Genomic DNA, 16,985 nt, shown 5'->3' with positions numbered 1-16,985 from the left:
ATGGCAGGATGTGTTTCTGTGTCCTGCTCCTGCCTGGACCACGCATTGCAGAGATTAAGGCATTCTTATAATTTTACATAACAAGAAAAATAAATGGTTGTTTTAAATTAACACTTCAGTACTTTCAAGTACCCTGAACAGTACATAAAGTATTAGCAAAGGGCTCCAGCACCTCCACTTTCTCACCACTGTTGTTTTTATCGTCCCTTCTCTTCTCTTTACCAAAAGTGATTCCAAACTAACAAAGAAAAAAAAGTTCAGTATTAATCCCTAAATCTGTGATCCATGCCACTAAAATCTCTTTAAGAAAAGTGTACTTGGAAACAGGCAAAGCAGAACAAATGCTCTAGTTCTGACCTCTCCTAACTTTTCTGACATCTCTTACCTATAGTTTCCTTAGAATTCGGCCAAAAGACAACTAATTAACATAAAATAAGACCTTAGAGAAAAAACTTCTTTATTATTAACCAGGGTTTTTTTGCTGGATTATGTGCCTATTGGCCTGAACTGCTAAATAACATCTACACAATGTTTCTTTCATGTTTCAAGAATTGAAAATAACTGTACAAGGTTAAAGTACAAAAGTACACAAGACAGTGGACACGAAATATCCATGTATGAGTTCATCCCATCTGCTGCTTGGTTTGAAAAGTAGAACTTTAACTAAAAAATACTGTCCTTCTAAAGTTCTGTCAAGTTTAATGGAAGTGGGTATAACCTGATTACAACACTAACACCAGTATCACTGATCTGATATTTACAAAAAAAATTGTATTTATCAATAAATTAAAGTCAATGCAACACCCATGCAAGCTAGAATGCTAGCTTTTTGGTGAACAAGGACCCAACATTTGAACAAGAACCTTCCGAAGTCCCCAACTTTAAAATCGCTTGTTTTCAAACTGCATCCATTCCTCGCATTGAAGATGTAAACCCCAATCCCATTCCTCTTTGCGTATGCGTCTGTGATCTTGCCATTTCATACTGTGCATCTAGATTTCTGAAAACCTCTTCCTGTTGTTTCAGCGTTTTGTAACTTTCTTCATCAACTGAACTACAGCCAGCTTCATCCTCACTCTAGAAACCAGATAGAAGAAAATAAACATTAGCTTTGTGTAAGTGCTTTTCATATGCTACAGCTGTCCTAAATTCTTAGTAATTTTTTTCAAAGGCATAAGAATTCAAGCATCTGATTTTACTGCTATAACATTCCAGCATAGCTTTTGCTCTCAGTGATAAAGAAACATGTATATTCCTTCACTAAGATCCTTTTTCTAACTCAAGTTAAAAATCTCCATTTATCTATACAGAGATAGCTACAAAATTTGAACATCACATTATGAATATTGAACTGTTACTATTAGTATTGAACAATTACCCCTTGTCACAGATCTAACAGATTCAAGAAACATGATCGAATTCTAAAATTTAATGTAGATATTGCTTGTAAACTTTAATAAGCAATACTCTAAGTATTGCTTATTAAAAAAATTATGCTTATTAACTAAATTGAATAAGTTATACTGTAAGTATCACATAGCAACAGGTTAACTTGGAGAGTGCCTTACTAAGTAAGGATGTTAAAATATACCTGATGTCCCAGAGTTAATAGGAAGTTTAATTATACATTCATAACTCTTTACCTTAATGCCCATCAGTTTTCTGAACTTGACATTTTGGTCCTTGTTTCCAAAATTTAATTTTTCCCATATTTCTGCAGACTGTGATTTATCCTGCACAAGATTAAAACAAACATCGCCTTTTAACATACTTTCCTGTTAATATCACAATATAATAGCAAACAAATACAAGCTGTATTAAAAATGAGACCACTGTGTAGCTGTAGCAAAGCTGGAGGTAAAATGTTTTCAAGTTATGTCTGACATCCCTGTGTATCCCCACAGAAACTTTTTGTGAGGAAAATCTGCTTAATTTTTGGTTTCAAAATGACGTATCATCTTTTCTTGGACAGATATTTTCATTTTCATGAAGTTTGGGAACCTTGTCAGAACACAGGCCCGAAATGAATTATGGAATTTATTTACCTTTAAATGAATGTCTGATGTTAGCCATCACTTTTCAGTAAGAGACTGCCTGTATTTGGTATTTACTGTGAAGTTTTATTTACTAATAAAATGGACATTAAAATTTTTGAGGTATAATTGCATCTTATGGTATCAGCTGTTTTCCTAAGGCTTGTGTCACTACCACTTTTCATTGAAGGTGTGGTCACCTTAGTCCTTTCACTTCTCCAGTTTTACCCTGAATGTTTTTAATAGGATGTATAAAAGCATTTTATCTGAAAATAACATTAATAAGCATTCCTGAACTACCAGTAAGATGTTTCCAAACAAGTTTTTAAGAAAGTAAGACATTACCCCTTCCTTTTTGCCTTGCCAAAGCATCTTCCGCTTTTTCTCTTGTTCAGCAAATTTCATGGGATTCACTGCTGCTGGGTTGTAATAGCTAGGTACGGCTATTCCAGTCTCTGCTAGTGCTTTTGCTTGTAGTGCTGCCATTTGAGCTGCCATTGCTATTTGAGGAGTTACTTGTGTTCCCGATGCCAGAAGAGCAGCAACATTAATAACAGAACCTCCAGTGGCTGCAGCTGCTAAAGAACAGAACAGTAACTTGTATCAGTAAGTTCACACTTTTTTTCCCCAAAGACAAGTACTTCCCTTCATTAGCAGTAAGTTGAAAATAAGAAATGCAGGATAATTTATAAATGCCATGTTTATATTTTAAGAAACAGTTCTCCAATAGTTTTGGTAAAAGTCTAAATAATGTACCTCATGCTTCTAAATATCACTGAACTGGTAACAGCTTCCAAATTTTTGCTTAATGACACATACAGGAAGGGTCCAATAGACATCACAAAATTGTTTAGCATTTTAGCCTAATATACAACATTTTTGATACCAAGTCATCAATACTATAAAAGACAGTAAGAAATCCTAGGTTATTCCCCCCCCCAATCTGTCTGATCCCCCCTCCCCTTTATTTCCTATTTCTACTTGTCATTCTTGGATGAACCAATTTAACAATTAACCAAAGGAAAGACAAGCTGCACTCAGCACATAAGCCTGCATTATCTTCCACCCATGTTATTCTTCAGTATTTAATATAATATTCATAAGTTACCTGCAGCCATTTCCTGTTGCTTCTGTTTTTCAACCATTTCCTTCTCTCTCTGTTCTTGCAATTTCTTTGCTCTCTCCAACCTAGAAATAAATGCATGAGTATAAAAGTATTTAGACACGCAAAAGTCAACAGCAACAGCTTATTTATATTACATTTCATTAAAATCATAACAATTTCTGACCTTCTGGCTAATGCTTCCTGTGCATCCATAGCTGTATTTCGTCCCCGAAAAGGTGGCGGACTTGGACTCCGGCTATGACTCCTGCTGAATCTTCGGGGCTTTTCAATTCTTTTCTTTCGCTCTCTGTAACCAAATTGAAGACATTTACTAAAACAATGAAGGTATATATACAAATCTTAACATTACATAAAGCATTCAATCATGTCTCTCAAAAGCAGTAAAAAGATTAATTTGCAGAGCTCTCAAAAACAGCTTTCACAGAGATTATACTAGAAGAGTGGAACAGTCACACTTGCATTTTAACAGACTTAAAACAGAGTTTTTCCAACTTCAAGATCTAACAATATCTAATTCTGGGTATTCATTTACCCTCTACTTAGCGTAAGGGATTTTTCATTCCAACTCCTGACAAGCAAAATTGTCATGTAACTTCTGGTACGTCAACTGCAAGAAAACTAAAGTGGATCAAGGCTCAAGAAGATTTTAAAACAATTAAGACTTAACAGTGCTATTATTATGTTAGAAATCAGCATTGTGAAGTCAAAAACTGGAATACTACTCAGAGAAATTACTGTTCTCCTCCTCTCTGTACTTGCCACTGAATGTTCTTTGCGCTACTTTTTGAGGGAGGATATCAAACTAGATGGGAGAACTTATTTAAGCACTTTTTTTTTTAAAAAAATAAAGCTCTGAAGAAGGACAGTTATCTGTGCAGAGGACTATGATGCATGCATTATCTGAAGACTGCAACTGAGAAGAATCCAACATGAATTTTTAAGCAAGACAACAAAACATCCAGTGCATCTATCATTTAGTGACCTCTCCTCCCAAGTATAGGTTGCTGTTATAGGATATAAATCTAGTTTATTTTAAGCAGCAGCTGCTAAAAATACACTAACTACCATTAGCAGTTATTTTTCTTTGCCAGGATGATTAATAACTACTTTACAAGAAATAAAGGTTTATCCTTATTTAAGCCTCTGGTTCACATTTTGAACGAAGTCATAAATTCTAGAAATTTCCAACAAAGCTTGAATTACAAGAGAATCACCAGATTTGCCATCAACAATAAGTTACGATGCACATGAGATGTTTCTGCAATTTGATACTTAAATGTTCTGAACCATCTGACGTAATGACTAACATGAGTACAGCCACTTTAAATGGTATTCAACTACTCAGTTTCTTCTGTTTGCAATTTGTGCAGCATCCCCAAACATCATGAAATGCAGCCTGAAGTCATAAAACCGATCCTTGTTTACATGACAAATGTGGTAGAATACAAAGGAGTCAAGACTTATCTTTTAATAGAAGATGGCAAGATGCAGATTCAGGCACTGGGAAGTGACAGATCTGCATTCCTGAGATAAGATGTAATGCATGTTTCAAAGATACCTTCATTTTTGCCGTGCTGACTATTGTAGTTTGGTCTTGTCTTTGGTCTGATGCTTTATTGCACTGGTAAACATCAAGGAAATAAATATTTGAGCTTTTGTATTTAAGTATTTTCATTTGAAACAAGCAGATGGTGTCATGTTTTCCATCTTTCATTTAATCAGAGCAATGCAACAAAAGAAAAGGTGTATGTGCTCACAGAACAAGATTACTTTAAACACTAGTGAGGACAGATCACTTGGTAATGTGAGCTTGAGGTTATGCAAAAATCACCGTGAGAAGGTCAAGCTCTACTGTTCATAAATGATATTGTCATAGCCTGTGAACTGCAACACAGCAACACTGCATTTCATAAATAGGGGGAATTTATTAGTTTTAACAAGCTAGGTTTTCACATCTTGCTTATCTGGCTTGTGAAGAGTTTTTCTTGAAGTCTGCCTCATAATTATCTTTCCCACAGCTGCACCTGAGCTCAGAAATGATTAATTGCTCTAATTGCTCTAGCTAGCTACTGATAAAGACTCATGCCTCATTTACTCTCCCTTCCCTAGCATATGAGATACAAAACAATACCTAAAAGAAATGGATTCTTGCAGTCTATCTGTCACAGTTAAAGAAATTCTTAAGCTATGATTATCCCTTACTACGTCTTCCCACAACTGCTGCTCTGTTTCAGGTAATTTGAATTCTACTGCAGAAGTTAAAAAGGGAAAGAAAAAAAGTTCGAGATGAGAAGTTTCATGGAGCCATTACACAAAGTGTTCAAAGTGACTTTTTATAAATTATGTGCGTTTAAAACTCTTAATACCTGTAAACAATGGGAATCCAGAACCTTACACGTCATGCTAAAAGGTGGCTTAAGTACCAGTAAGCACAAATAATGTGTGTATATCAACTGAAGACCCAGCTCTACTCACCCCAGCTGAAAGTTTGGTAGAAAGCGCATGCCAAAATAAATCGACACAAACCATGTAATTCAACATGTTCTTCAGAAACATAAGTCTTCTTAACAGTTTCTCAAGTGGTGATGTAGCGTTACATTCTTAAGTCTCCAAAGGTCCACTGTAATATTGAGTAGTCATACCCACTATCTTCACCATTCAAATATGCAATTTAAAATATGCTAGTAAAAAATATAACTAAATGAACTGAACACTGACAACACTTTCTTGGGAGCTTTGAAGGGACATCAGTTTGCGTCCTAACTACTTGTTACTTTAGACAAGCAGGGTGGAAAAATACACAGCTGTCCCCACATGTAGTCATTATATCGTATTTCAACTTACTCATTCAGAAAATCCTACAGGACATTAAGAACGTGACACATGCAAATAGACTGACACATGCAAGTAGACTGAGAACTCCACAGCAAAACACTGAATGAATCTTCGGCTAGAAAACATTAACTTCTGTGCAGGGAGGAAAACCTTAACTCTAGCCTATTCCAGGTGAGGCATTAATCTCAACTCTGTCAGACACACACAATAAGCTAGCATTTGTTCACCCACATAGTTTCAACCTGTGCTTCTGGAATTTAAGACTGAGGAACAAATGGAAGCACCCAAAATAACAAGAAAAAGTAGTTAATATTCTTTTTTGCAAAGCTCAACATGAAAACTGGTAATGACTACGAAGAGTAGTACACAGATCAAAAACTGCCCATCTGACTCAGTTCATCTCAGCACTACACTACCTGTGCTAGTTCACCAAAAATACACAAATATTTAAACAGAGTTTGTTGAATAGATCAGAATTAGCAAACGCCCTGTTCAGAAGGCCCACTTCTCTTTTTTGACATATACATAAAAACAGATAATTAAAGTAGTCTCTGCTAACTATACTACTCTCGCGTAAGAGACATGAAAATGTCAGTTGCATCTTACTGTTTTGTTTTTTCCTACATAAATATTCCTAACTTAAGATGGTAAATTCAGCTCTGACACAAGAAATCCACAGCGCTTGAACTGCGGTAATCATACCACTCAAAACATTATTTACTTTCCTTCTAAATTATCAGCCAGCTTTTTTAAAGCAGTGGTTTTAGACAATACCCTCAAAGTAACTATTAAGCTTCTTGAAATGCTAACATGAAAACATAGCAAGAAAAGCTGAGAAGCTGAGACATGTAAGCTGTCTAGGACAACTGTTTCTGTCAGCATAGACGCACTACCCAGCACTTAACCCACTGTGTTAATACAGCTAAGGGGAAAAAAACACAGTTACACTGAATAGGCATTAACTGGCCAAATCCAGCATTCCTTTATACAGCAGCACTCCACGGAGTGTTCAACCATCTCCACTAAGTGTATGTCCACGTTAACGCTTACCTGCTTCTACTCCTAGTTCTGCTTCTGCTTCTACTTCTATGTCTGTGTCTAGATCGTGATCTTGAACGAGATCTTACACGGCGCTTTCTCTCTCTGCTGCGAGATCGGGATTTTTTCCTATCACGACTTCTACTACGATGACGTCTGAAACACAGGTCCCAAATTCCTCATGTTTGAATTCATATTTTAGTCAAGGACTTACATTCAAGTTTGTCACCACAGGTCAAAATGCATCAGGCAAGGTAGGGTGGACTGCAAATATCACATGGAAACGTTCATGCCTGAAAGAACTTAGAACTAGGAGATGAAATAAGACTGGAATGAAACACTACCATCAGCCACCACTGACAAGTGACTTATGCAGTTTACTTAAAACTGTCATACTCATCAACATAGCTATTTTTATTTGTTCACTGAAGTGCACACCTGCACTTCTTTCCTGTCAATGCCAATAGGGAACATAAAATATGCTCCACTGATAATTTTTCTATAATCTGTTTGCAAATTATAAACTTGGGTTAACATTGACAGATCACCTATATAAAAACCTTACAGGTACTTAGTAGATTTACTCAGAACTAATCTGGAAAAAACAAGTAGCAAACACACTATCCAATCAAATCCGAAACATGCAATATATACTGATGATACTTCAGAGTTAAATTAGGTCAGCAACAAAATTCAGTTGTATGTTAAAGTCAACCCAAATTCTAGACACTTTTTTTTTTTTTTTAAATCATATAAAACAATTTACCTTTCACGGGACCTGGACCTTGAATGACTCCTCCCCCTTGACGATTTTCTCTCTTTGCGTTTATGTCTATCCTCACCATTTTCAGATGAGTTTAGGCTATCTCTGCCCTTGTCAGAAGAATGTTCTTTGTCATTGTGGTCTTCAGATTTGTGCTTCTTGGAGGACTTCTCTTTGGATTCGTGTCTTCTTGCCTGTTTTAAGAAGAAGTTGGTTCTTTCAGGAAAATAGTGCAACAAAGAGAGTTAGTATGGGTATCAGAAGATAAAAAATGATAAGTTGTGATGCAACATTAGTAACCTTAGGAGTGTGACTCAATCAAGAGTGATGGGCTACTTTACCTAATGCCACCATCTACCCAATGTTGCAAATGCACATTATAATTTATCCCCAATTTCCCTCCCCCCGGCTGTCTAAAGGAGTTTTGAAAACACCCATCAAGGTATCTTTACACAGCTTCCATGAGAGTTCACAGCATTATAACCAAAACAACTGTCATTCTCAGTCTTTGTCCAAAATTCAAAACACATAGTATGTGCCTATCTGACAACTTACGGATAAGCATATATACACAATCACATTTCTAGTTAACATTAAGTATTTGTCTAAGTCTACCATGTAAAAAGAATCATTAAAATCCATTCACACAGTTGCAGACATACACTATTTTGCTTTTGGAACTAAAATACTCCTCTATGGATCAGTAGATAATTGTTTTTTAGAGCAAAACTCTCTTCAGTCAGTAACTTCTAACAGTTTGTAAGAAGCAAAATAGGAAGTTATATGGTCAATCCCATTTTTAGTATTTAAAACCAACATGCATTACTCCAGTACCTCCCACAGTAGATTTAAATTAAAGATTTGCTGCTCCACCATACCGCAATTTCTTCCTGCAGTGTCTCTTAAAAAAAGATTCCTTTTTATAGCTGCAATGCTAAAAATACTTAGCAAGGACAGGCCTGATTTTTGCCAGTGTTTTCCTTGGAGACTAAGTCATGACATCAACACCTTTTCTTAATATACCCCGTTTATTTTGCACTCTTTCTAGCATAGCCCACTTAAGCCCTACACTTAACAATATTTTGCTTCAAGTCAAAATTTTATGATACAACCATTTCAGACTAAAACTCAGTTAATTTTTTTCTCTTATCTACATCTATTTTATGTAAAATACTCTTAAAATCTGTCCATAAGCATAACCCTGTGTCAAAACAAACACGTCAGGAGGTGATGCTGTAACTAGCTTATACCCACTTATCCAAACATTTTTAACTCCTTATTCATGTCTATCAGGTTCTAAATATATTCAGTTATAATTCATGTAGATTTGTGATGTGTTAAGATGCTTTTTCCTGCTTTTACAGTATTTTAACTCCTTGAAGAATTACTTGGTACATAAAAACACGGTTGAATAGTTTAAGGTATTACTTGTACATTATTTTTAAATATGCATTTATATAAGTAGCTGTTCTGATATATATATATATCTTAAGAATTATTATCAATATTTAGTATATAGTCTACAAACAATGGTATTGATCTCGCAAATTAATGAAAACAGTAAATCTACCATGCGACAGTTCATAATATGCTCACAGCGAAATTTAGAAAATGCTAAATACACTAAAACTAGATATAACAGAATGGCAAGAACACTGGACAATTTTAAGCAAGGATTTTTTTTTTCTGAACATGAAAACCACTTGTGTTTTTTTCTTTTTTTTTAAATCAGTCTTCCAGGCACACACTTAGTAATAAACACCATTATATCCCATAACGGATTTAAGATACTTTTAAGGGAAATATGAGTTTGAATGACTAATAGTTACCTTATCATGAAGTAGGCTTATAATTTTGCTATCTGAGTCTGCAGCGTCTTCAGTTCAGTCTCTTCGCGCATTAGCACGCTGAGTATGATTTATTATAGAAATGTTATCATGTGAGCTAAACAATATATTCAATTTCACAAAAATTCTCCTAGATTATTTTTCCTTTTCCTTTCCTTTTTTTTTTTAAAAAGAAAAAACAGAGCTTCCATTGGAATTGGGGAAAAACTTCCTGACCCAGGTAAAAGTTAGAAGTCCCTCATCTGACCCAGCCTGCTATTGCCCCACATGGCTTTAGCTTCCTTTCTATTTTGATGTTCCTGGATTGTTCATTTCATCTCTTCTCTGGTGTGTAAGCCAGTGATTTCCAAAGCATTATTGATGCTGTCTCTTCCACTCCCTTATTTTTATATATATATTATGAAAAAAAAAAAAGACAGCCTTCTGAAATTTTGCTGCTACTGTCATGTTTCCAGCTGACCTAGCTTGTTTGTCAAGCTATGAGTCTTTAGAATTAATAGATGCAATAGACAGAGCTCAGTCAGGTGGGTAATTGTTTTTAATGTGTTTAAGTAAATTGATATTTATTATTGGAAGTCCTGAACATTGGCCAGGATTAAAGCCACCGAAGGCTTTTGGTTAATGGAAGCTCTGTGAAAGTCATCAAGAACACCATTCTACTTCTCCATATGAATCCTTTCACTTGGCTGTTTCCACAAAAAAAAATAGAAAGAAATAAAAAAGAAATTAAGTTACTAGTTTCTGAAAGCGATTTTCTATAAAACTATTACCTTGTCAACATGATGGCTGCAATCATGCTTCACTATGAAAGGATCTCCATATCCATTTTTAAGCTTAAAGTTTCCAATTTCTTGTACTTACCATAAAAGTCATTTACATAGGTTTACACATATGTGCATTACTACAAGGTACTTTTAAAGCTGTACTGTACAATTACCTAATCACTACAAAGTGTTAATTACCTCTTTGCTCCTGCTCCGGCTTCTGTGTTTTCTTCCTTCAGCATCTGGAGAAGAAGATATTTATTATCGTTTACTACACTAAAGAGGAGATCAGCTGACTATGATCTTTCAGTTTCTTTTAGTTATTCCACTATATAAAGCCAAGAACAGAGACTTAAAACACAAACAGTACTATTTGAATACATACTGCAGAACATGAATTCTAACCATAAACACTTCATTCTTTGCATCTGTTTAAGCTCTGACAGCAAAAAGTAAGTTTGTGTCATATTCTAGGCACACTGTATTTTTCCACAGTTACCTTCGTTTTTGTCACAAACCATGTAAACGTATCTCTTACTAACCAAACCTAATTAAAATAAAGACAGTAGTACATTTGTTTTTTCCTGAACTATTTTTATTATTAGCCTTCCCATAAGATCCTATGAAGACTAATAATGTACATTCTTAACACTTCTACCATTTAAATTGAAAAAAAAAAAAATCAATATAACATATTTGAAGCTACTTATTTTGATTTTGCATCTTATTTTTTTCCTGTTTTACCAAGTTACTGGAATTGTCTATGAAACAGCTTTATAGACATTTCAGCTCTATAAGCATATACAATTTAATTATATCAAAGTAAAAAAAAAAAAACAACAACAAACAAAACAAAACAACAACCAACAGAACTTTACTAAGCATCTTTGCTTATATGAAGACCATACCTGACTTCCGTCTTCTTTCCCTTGACCGTGAGCGGGATCTTGAATAATGATGCTTTGATGTTCTGGGAGAACTAGAGGCATCTGATTGTTCCTTTTTCTTCTCTCTTTCTGGAGAGGACTTCTCTGGGGCTACTGCCTCTCGTTCTGTATCACTGCCCTACACATGAAAACAAAATGATTAAGAATCAAAAACTTCAGATTTCAAAACAAGAAAAAATTATTTACTTCGTACTTCCTTGGATGACACAAAGTTGTTTTCCATGAAGACAAGCCTGTGAGTAGACACCCCATTATTAGTTAGGCAAGAGCTGGACAGCCTTGCAGCAAGCTGTGTAACTGCATACAGATTGATTTTTCAAAACTTTATTACAGAACTAATGTACAGCAAACATTTTGCTCTCTTATAACATCAGAATGTGCTTTACTTTTTCCATGAGCTTTCAGTAAAACTACACTCTGAACTCTAGTTTTTATTACTTTTTTTATTACTTTGAAAATAAGGCAGCTGATTTTTCCTAAACAACAGATACGAGTACTAATTAGATCTCTTGATCACTGTGGTTAAAACAAGCATATTAATGGTGGACTTTCTTAGTAACACGCTACAGCATGTTATGAGATACAAATCTATAGAATTTTATTTCAGCTACTACTGTTCAGTCTGCCCAATTCTTTATTAATTTGCAGATGTACAGAAATTTATCTGTACATCCTTTAGAACATAACAGAATCTCTCGAAGTTAGAGAGAAAGCAGATCTTTACCTCTTGTTTCACATAGTACACCATACCTAGTTCAAACCAGATCAACATCTGGAGCATTAAACACTTAAGACTGCATCTACAGCATAACTTTAACTACTGCCTCAGTGACCATTCTGAATACTATTAATACTCCACCCACTATCCTGAAACAGCAGGAACCAACTCCCTAATTTCTGATCTTAGCCATCACAATCCTCAGCATTCCTCAACTATCAGATGCTTCCCTACATTTCTTCCCCCTCTACTCAGTCCCTCCTCTTTTTAACCTAAGGTTTCCAAAAAGACTTACCTAACAGTAGTTTCAAAGAAACTTTCAGATCTATATTAAATAACGTTTTGAAGTTACTTGAGATGATAAGGAAAATACCAGCTAACTCTCTAAGTTAAATGTAGTATTCAGTTGGATGAGCCCACTGCCACATTTTCCTAGTCCCAGTACCCATACACACTGCTGTTCATTAATGTCCTTGTGCTCTCTCAGCCTTCGGAAATTACAGAGCAAAAAAAGCTGACAGACTTCAATGAGACTGTTTTCAGTTCTTAAATTATTGCTGGACTGGCCATGGGGTCAGGATTTACATCTCACCTAGTACTGCAGAGTAACCTCAAAGATAACAGTTCCAATTTAGATGAAAAGCAGAAAGTCCATAAATAATTTTCAAGCCTTTTTTACAGGGAAAAAGCCTATTTTTAACAGATTATGTAAACTGAGAAACCATCCTTTTCATGAAGAAAATAAGTTTTCTCCAAAAGTTCTGTTAGGCTATTGGTCAAGTTTCAAAACAAAAATTTACAATATCAGATTCAACACCAAATGCTACTTAGAATCCACATAGAAAAGCCTTACCATGTTAAGAGCCTAGTTTTTCTGCACACTCGAAAAAATTAGGCAACTTTTGGAAAAAAAAATTATTCGCATCAGCTTTAGAAAGCTACTTCTGCAGCACCTTTACGTGAAGCCTAACAATTTTTAAACATTAACAAAACTAAACCCTCAGCCCGTGTACGAAGGGCGGTGATCTTTTTTGGACTCTAAGCAGAGAGAACTCCAGCAGAGAAGTTTCCCAACAACGTTAACCACACAAAGGGGCAGAGATGCAACTAATTAACCACTAACCTCAACAAGACGATAAAAACAGCGGGCCTGTGAGCAATCACAAAGAAAAGTAAGAGGGAAGGGGGGGCTGCATCGACAAGAACCGAGCACGGCCCAACCGCCGGATCCTTCCCCCCTTCCCTCTGCTGCCTACAAGCCTGCGCCCTGGGGGAAGAACCCGCTCCTACACCCCCAGCATCCCTTTCCTCGGCTTGCAAACGACAGAACTGAAGCCACGGGGCCTCTCCGCTTCTCCCTACGCCCGAAAAGACGAGGCAGAAACTTCTGGAAGCGGGAGGGAGAAGCAAAGGGGGAGCGCGGCCCCCCCCCCCCCGCCCGCGGCCCATCATGGCGGCGGGTAGCCGCCGGGCGCCATTTTGTCTCTCCGCGCGCACGGCTCCCCGCCGCCCACCCTCCCCATCCCGCCCTCCTCTCCCCTCCCGGCGCCCAGCACCCCCCGTTTCGGCTCCCTCCGCCTCTCCCCGGCTCCTCGGCGGCCCCTCACCGCCATCTCGGTGCGCCCGGGCCGCCGCCGCTCCCCCTCAGCAGCTCCTCGCCGCGACGCAGCCTCCCTCAGCAGCGAGGCGCCCGGCCCCGCCCCCCTCCCTTTAGCCGCCAGGTGCCCGGATGGAACCGCGGGCGGGGCCCGGCGGCGAGCGGCGGGCGCTGCATTCTGGGGGGGGAGGGGGGAGGAGGGCGAGGCCGTGTCCTAGCAACGGCGGGGCGGGAGGCGCTCGCGAGTGGCAGAAGCGTGGCCCACGCCGCGACCCGTAGCGGCAGCGGCGCTCCCGCCAATTTGAAAGCCTGAGGTGGCTGAGGGGGGCGGCGGTGGCTCGGTGAGGGGACAGGGTGACAGAGGGGGGGGACATGGGGACAGGGGGCTGCTGTGGGGCAGGGGGTCTCTGCTTTTGTATTTTATCCACCTCAGGGTGCCAAAATGCCTGTCTTGAGCTGCGTTCTTCAGGCGCGCCGGGTCATCAGCTGGGATTCGTGGCTCTTAGCCTTACATTTTGCTCCTTCTATTTCTTTAATTCCTCTCACGATTTAAGTTTTCTTCATTCCGTTTGTTCATTGCTCTCAATACTCAGGTTTTGTTTTCTCGACGCACACCTTTACAAGGTTTATTCCAATTCTCTTCCTCCTCCAGGCAAAACCACAACAATAATAAAAATTGTGATCTATATGTGTTCATATATCTTTTCAAAATCCCGCTTTTCAGCATGTTGCTTATATGTTTATCGCAGGTCAGAATGTGGAATGACATAGAAATTCTTGTCAATGATGACACAGGAAGCGAGCAGCTCACTGTATGCATAGGACATGAATGTGGAAATGCGTTGTACCAAGTGGATGCGCTACTTCAAATAACATCTTCAGAAAAGGTAGAGTTCATTAAAACTACCTTTTTCTATTTCTTAATAGCTATGACAACTTCTTTGATGTGTTTCGTAAAGTGATTCAGTTATTACATGTAACAATCTTTTTCTTTTCAGGTTTTAGCTAATCCCCAGCTGTACGCATGCAACTCGAGGGATGGCAGCATTATCGTCGTTGACAGATCAGTGGCTCTTCTTGACAGCACTGGGCAGTCTCTTCAACTGCACATTCAGTTTGGTAAGTTCACTACCTTAGAATTCAATTAAAAGTCAAAACTGACTTTTAAAGACAACTGTTTTTGTATAATACAGCAAGTATCTTGTGTATCTACCTACCATAGAGGTATTATAGTGAATAACTAAATAATAAAACATGATTCTGTATGTCATTAACAAGCTATTACCTTAACAATTTAATTAGAATGCTTGTTAACTTTTCACTGCAATGGGAATAATGGATAGTGAAGACACCCTCTGCATGTCCTTTCCTGTACTTTGTCTTATAAAAGTAAGTAACTTTGAAGAAATCTGGAACACTGTATCGTCTACTTCCTGTTTCAGACATGAATGTTTACTAATAAAAATCTTGTAAGCTGACATTTTGATATCTTTTTCAGATACTAATGTGGATGTAGTTGGTATGTGTCAAGAAAGACAATTTCTTGTCGTTGGTGAGAGAAGTGGCAATTTACATCTTATTCATATTCCATCAAAACAAACCTTGCTGACTAAGGTATAGTACTTGTTCTGTCCTAATTTTGCTGAAAGCCTAGAATTTCTTTGGAGTTCTTTGGATTTGTTTGTTTCTTTCTTTCTTTCTCCAATATATCAAAATATAAATATTCCTGTGTTTTGAACACATCTTCTAGTTTGAACAAACAAACAGATTACTTGCTGCCATGAGTAACAAATTAGCAAATTATATTTAGGAATGGTATGTATAAGCAATAGTAAGTTCTTCATGAAAGAGAAAAGGTTAAAGTTTGAACTGATGATCAGTATTTCAAATAAAAATGTTTTGTTGTTGTTATGGTGGTGGGTTTTTTTGGTCATTGTTTTTATGTTTTTATTTTTTTCCCAGATAAAACACAATAATATTCTTTATGTTGATTCCATCTTAGATTTTGGTTGAATCATCTTCAAGTGAAAAGACTTACTTAAATCTCTTTATTGAGAAAGATAAAGCAGATGCAGGTAAGCACTTGAATAATTTTTCTTTTCTCGTCTCTGTATTTGTCATTTTGTTCCCATTTAATATTTCTTAAAGAAAGAAGCTACAAAATAAATCAGATGCAGATTTAATTTGCATTTCAAACTTTAGATGTACTTTTAGTTCAGTGGGCTTTATCTGCAGGTCCTTGAAAATACTGGAAAGCTGAAAATTCAATTGAAAGTGACAAAGTATTTGTTTCAAAATATTTGGTCAGAATTTATTTACTTTTTTTTTCCAGTTATTTCAGTTTCCTATCTTTAAGCAAGTAGTCTCCTTACAGTTACTGAATAGTCAAACTCAATATGTGTATTTTGTTGGATTTTTTTTTAGGTGTTTATCATATGTTCATTCTCACAAGGAAGGGTTTTTTTTGCATTATGTGTCTCCCACTTGCTAAAACACAAGAAGGTAAGATATCTACAAACCGACTGGGATCTCAGTTTGAGAGGAAGAGCTGTGCTAAATAGCTTTTTCATGCATCTTTCAAAGAGGATTAAGATATTGACTTGGGATTTTCTGTGTAGCCCTGGATGCTTTTTAAAGGGAATCCAATATACAATTAGTTTGATAATTTTATTATTTTCCAAAAATTCCTTTTGCTTGTGTTTCTATTATTCAGTGGTTTTGAGAAAGTACTGAATATTATGCAAGCAGGCTTTTAAGTTGCAATATCAATTTGAACTGTACCGAAGAATATTGGGAATAACTAATTTAATGCTGTCTGTTTAAATGTTTAAATCTAAACATAGTTCAGATTTTCTGGAGTTCCATAATGTGGTAAATAGAAATAGAAACTGCCAAAGATAGTGGCTGGAGTTCTTTTTTTTTTCTTTTTTTTTTTTTTTTTTCTCCAGAATAGTCAGGTTGGGATAAACTATCCTAAGTGAAATTTAGTGGTGTTTTTTTCAGTTTAAAAAATATTTAATATTGATTTGGTTTTATCTATGCTTTTTTTAATGTAGCAATTGACAAGATGGATATGATTGTGGCAAATAAGGTACGAAATACCTGCTAATCTGTAACATCTGTGTTGAAGTGCAAAGTTTGTAACAAAACTTTGTTGTGTTCTATTGACTACTTACCAGTTCATCATTAACAATTCATAATTGTGGTGATTATTTTTTCTATTCATGTAGAAGTGAGAAGTTCAAAATTCACACGGTTTTTATATGTAACTTTTTCCTTCTTTCTATTTTGTTTGCTTTACCTTCATCTTCTACCTC

At 36.7% G+C, this 16,985-nt stretch overlaps 2 protein-coding genes across 4 annotated transcripts in view; one reads left to right on the top strand and one right to left on the bottom strand.

Moving 5' to 3' along the window:
* Window positions 1–433: 433 nt before the first annotated feature.
* On the bottom strand, window positions 434–13,761 carry RSRC2 (arginine and serine rich coiled-coil 2). 3 transcript variants are annotated; one of them, XM_032198940.1, is made up of 10 exons: window positions 13,679–13,761; window positions 11,315–11,471; window positions 10,605–10,648; window positions 7,799–7,989; window positions 7,045–7,188; window positions 3,323–3,445; window positions 3,142–3,221; window positions 2,379–2,611; window positions 1,644–1,733; window positions 434–1,077 (listed from the first exon to the last, which is right to left on the bottom strand). In XM_032198940.1, exons 1-10 carry the CDS (start codon window positions 13,682–13,684, stop codon window positions 898–900), a joined length of 1,248 nt encoding a protein of 415 aa, XP_032054831.1. In that variant the 5' UTR covers window positions 13,685–13,761; the 3' UTR covers window positions 434–897. The 3 variants fall into 3 exon arrangements, with proteins under 3 accessions (XP_032054831.1, XP_032054832.1, XP_032054833.1); XM_032198941.1 differs by having other exon boundaries at window positions 2,379–2,608; XM_032198942.1 differs by lacking the exon at window positions 13,679–13,761 and adding an exon at window positions 9,625–9,702 and having other exon boundaries at window positions 7,799–8,011; window positions 11,315–11,334.
* Window positions 13,762–13,973: 212 nt separating this feature from the next.
* Window positions 13,974–16,985, top strand: part of KNTC1 (kinetochore associated 1) — a 38,198-nt gene continuing 35,186 nt past the window's right edge. Inside the window, exons 1-7 of the mRNA XM_032198987.1 lie at window positions 13,974–14,009; window positions 14,418–14,555; window positions 14,667–14,787; window positions 15,167–15,282; window positions 15,671–15,743; window positions 16,093–16,170; window positions 16,725–16,759. Of these exons, the coding sequence (XP_032054878.1) occupies window positions 14,424–14,555; window positions 14,667–14,787; window positions 15,167–15,282; window positions 15,671–15,743; window positions 16,093–16,170; window positions 16,725–16,759 (555 nt within the window). The 5' untranslated portion in view covers window positions 13,974–14,009; window positions 14,418–14,423. The remainder of the gene's footprint in view (window positions 14,010–14,417; window positions 14,556–14,666; window positions 14,788–15,166; window positions 15,283–15,670; window positions 15,744–16,092; window positions 16,171–16,724; window positions 16,760–16,985) is intronic.

Source organism: Aythya fuligula, chromosome 17 (assembly GCF_009819795.1).
Source record: "Aythya fuligula isolate bAytFul2 chromosome 17, bAytFul2.pri, whole genome shotgun sequence".
Classification (NCBI taxonomy): domain Eukaryota; kingdom Metazoa; phylum Chordata; class Aves; order Anseriformes; family Anatidae; genus Aythya; species Aythya fuligula.
This window is presented reverse-complemented; position numbering and strand designations above follow the sequence as displayed.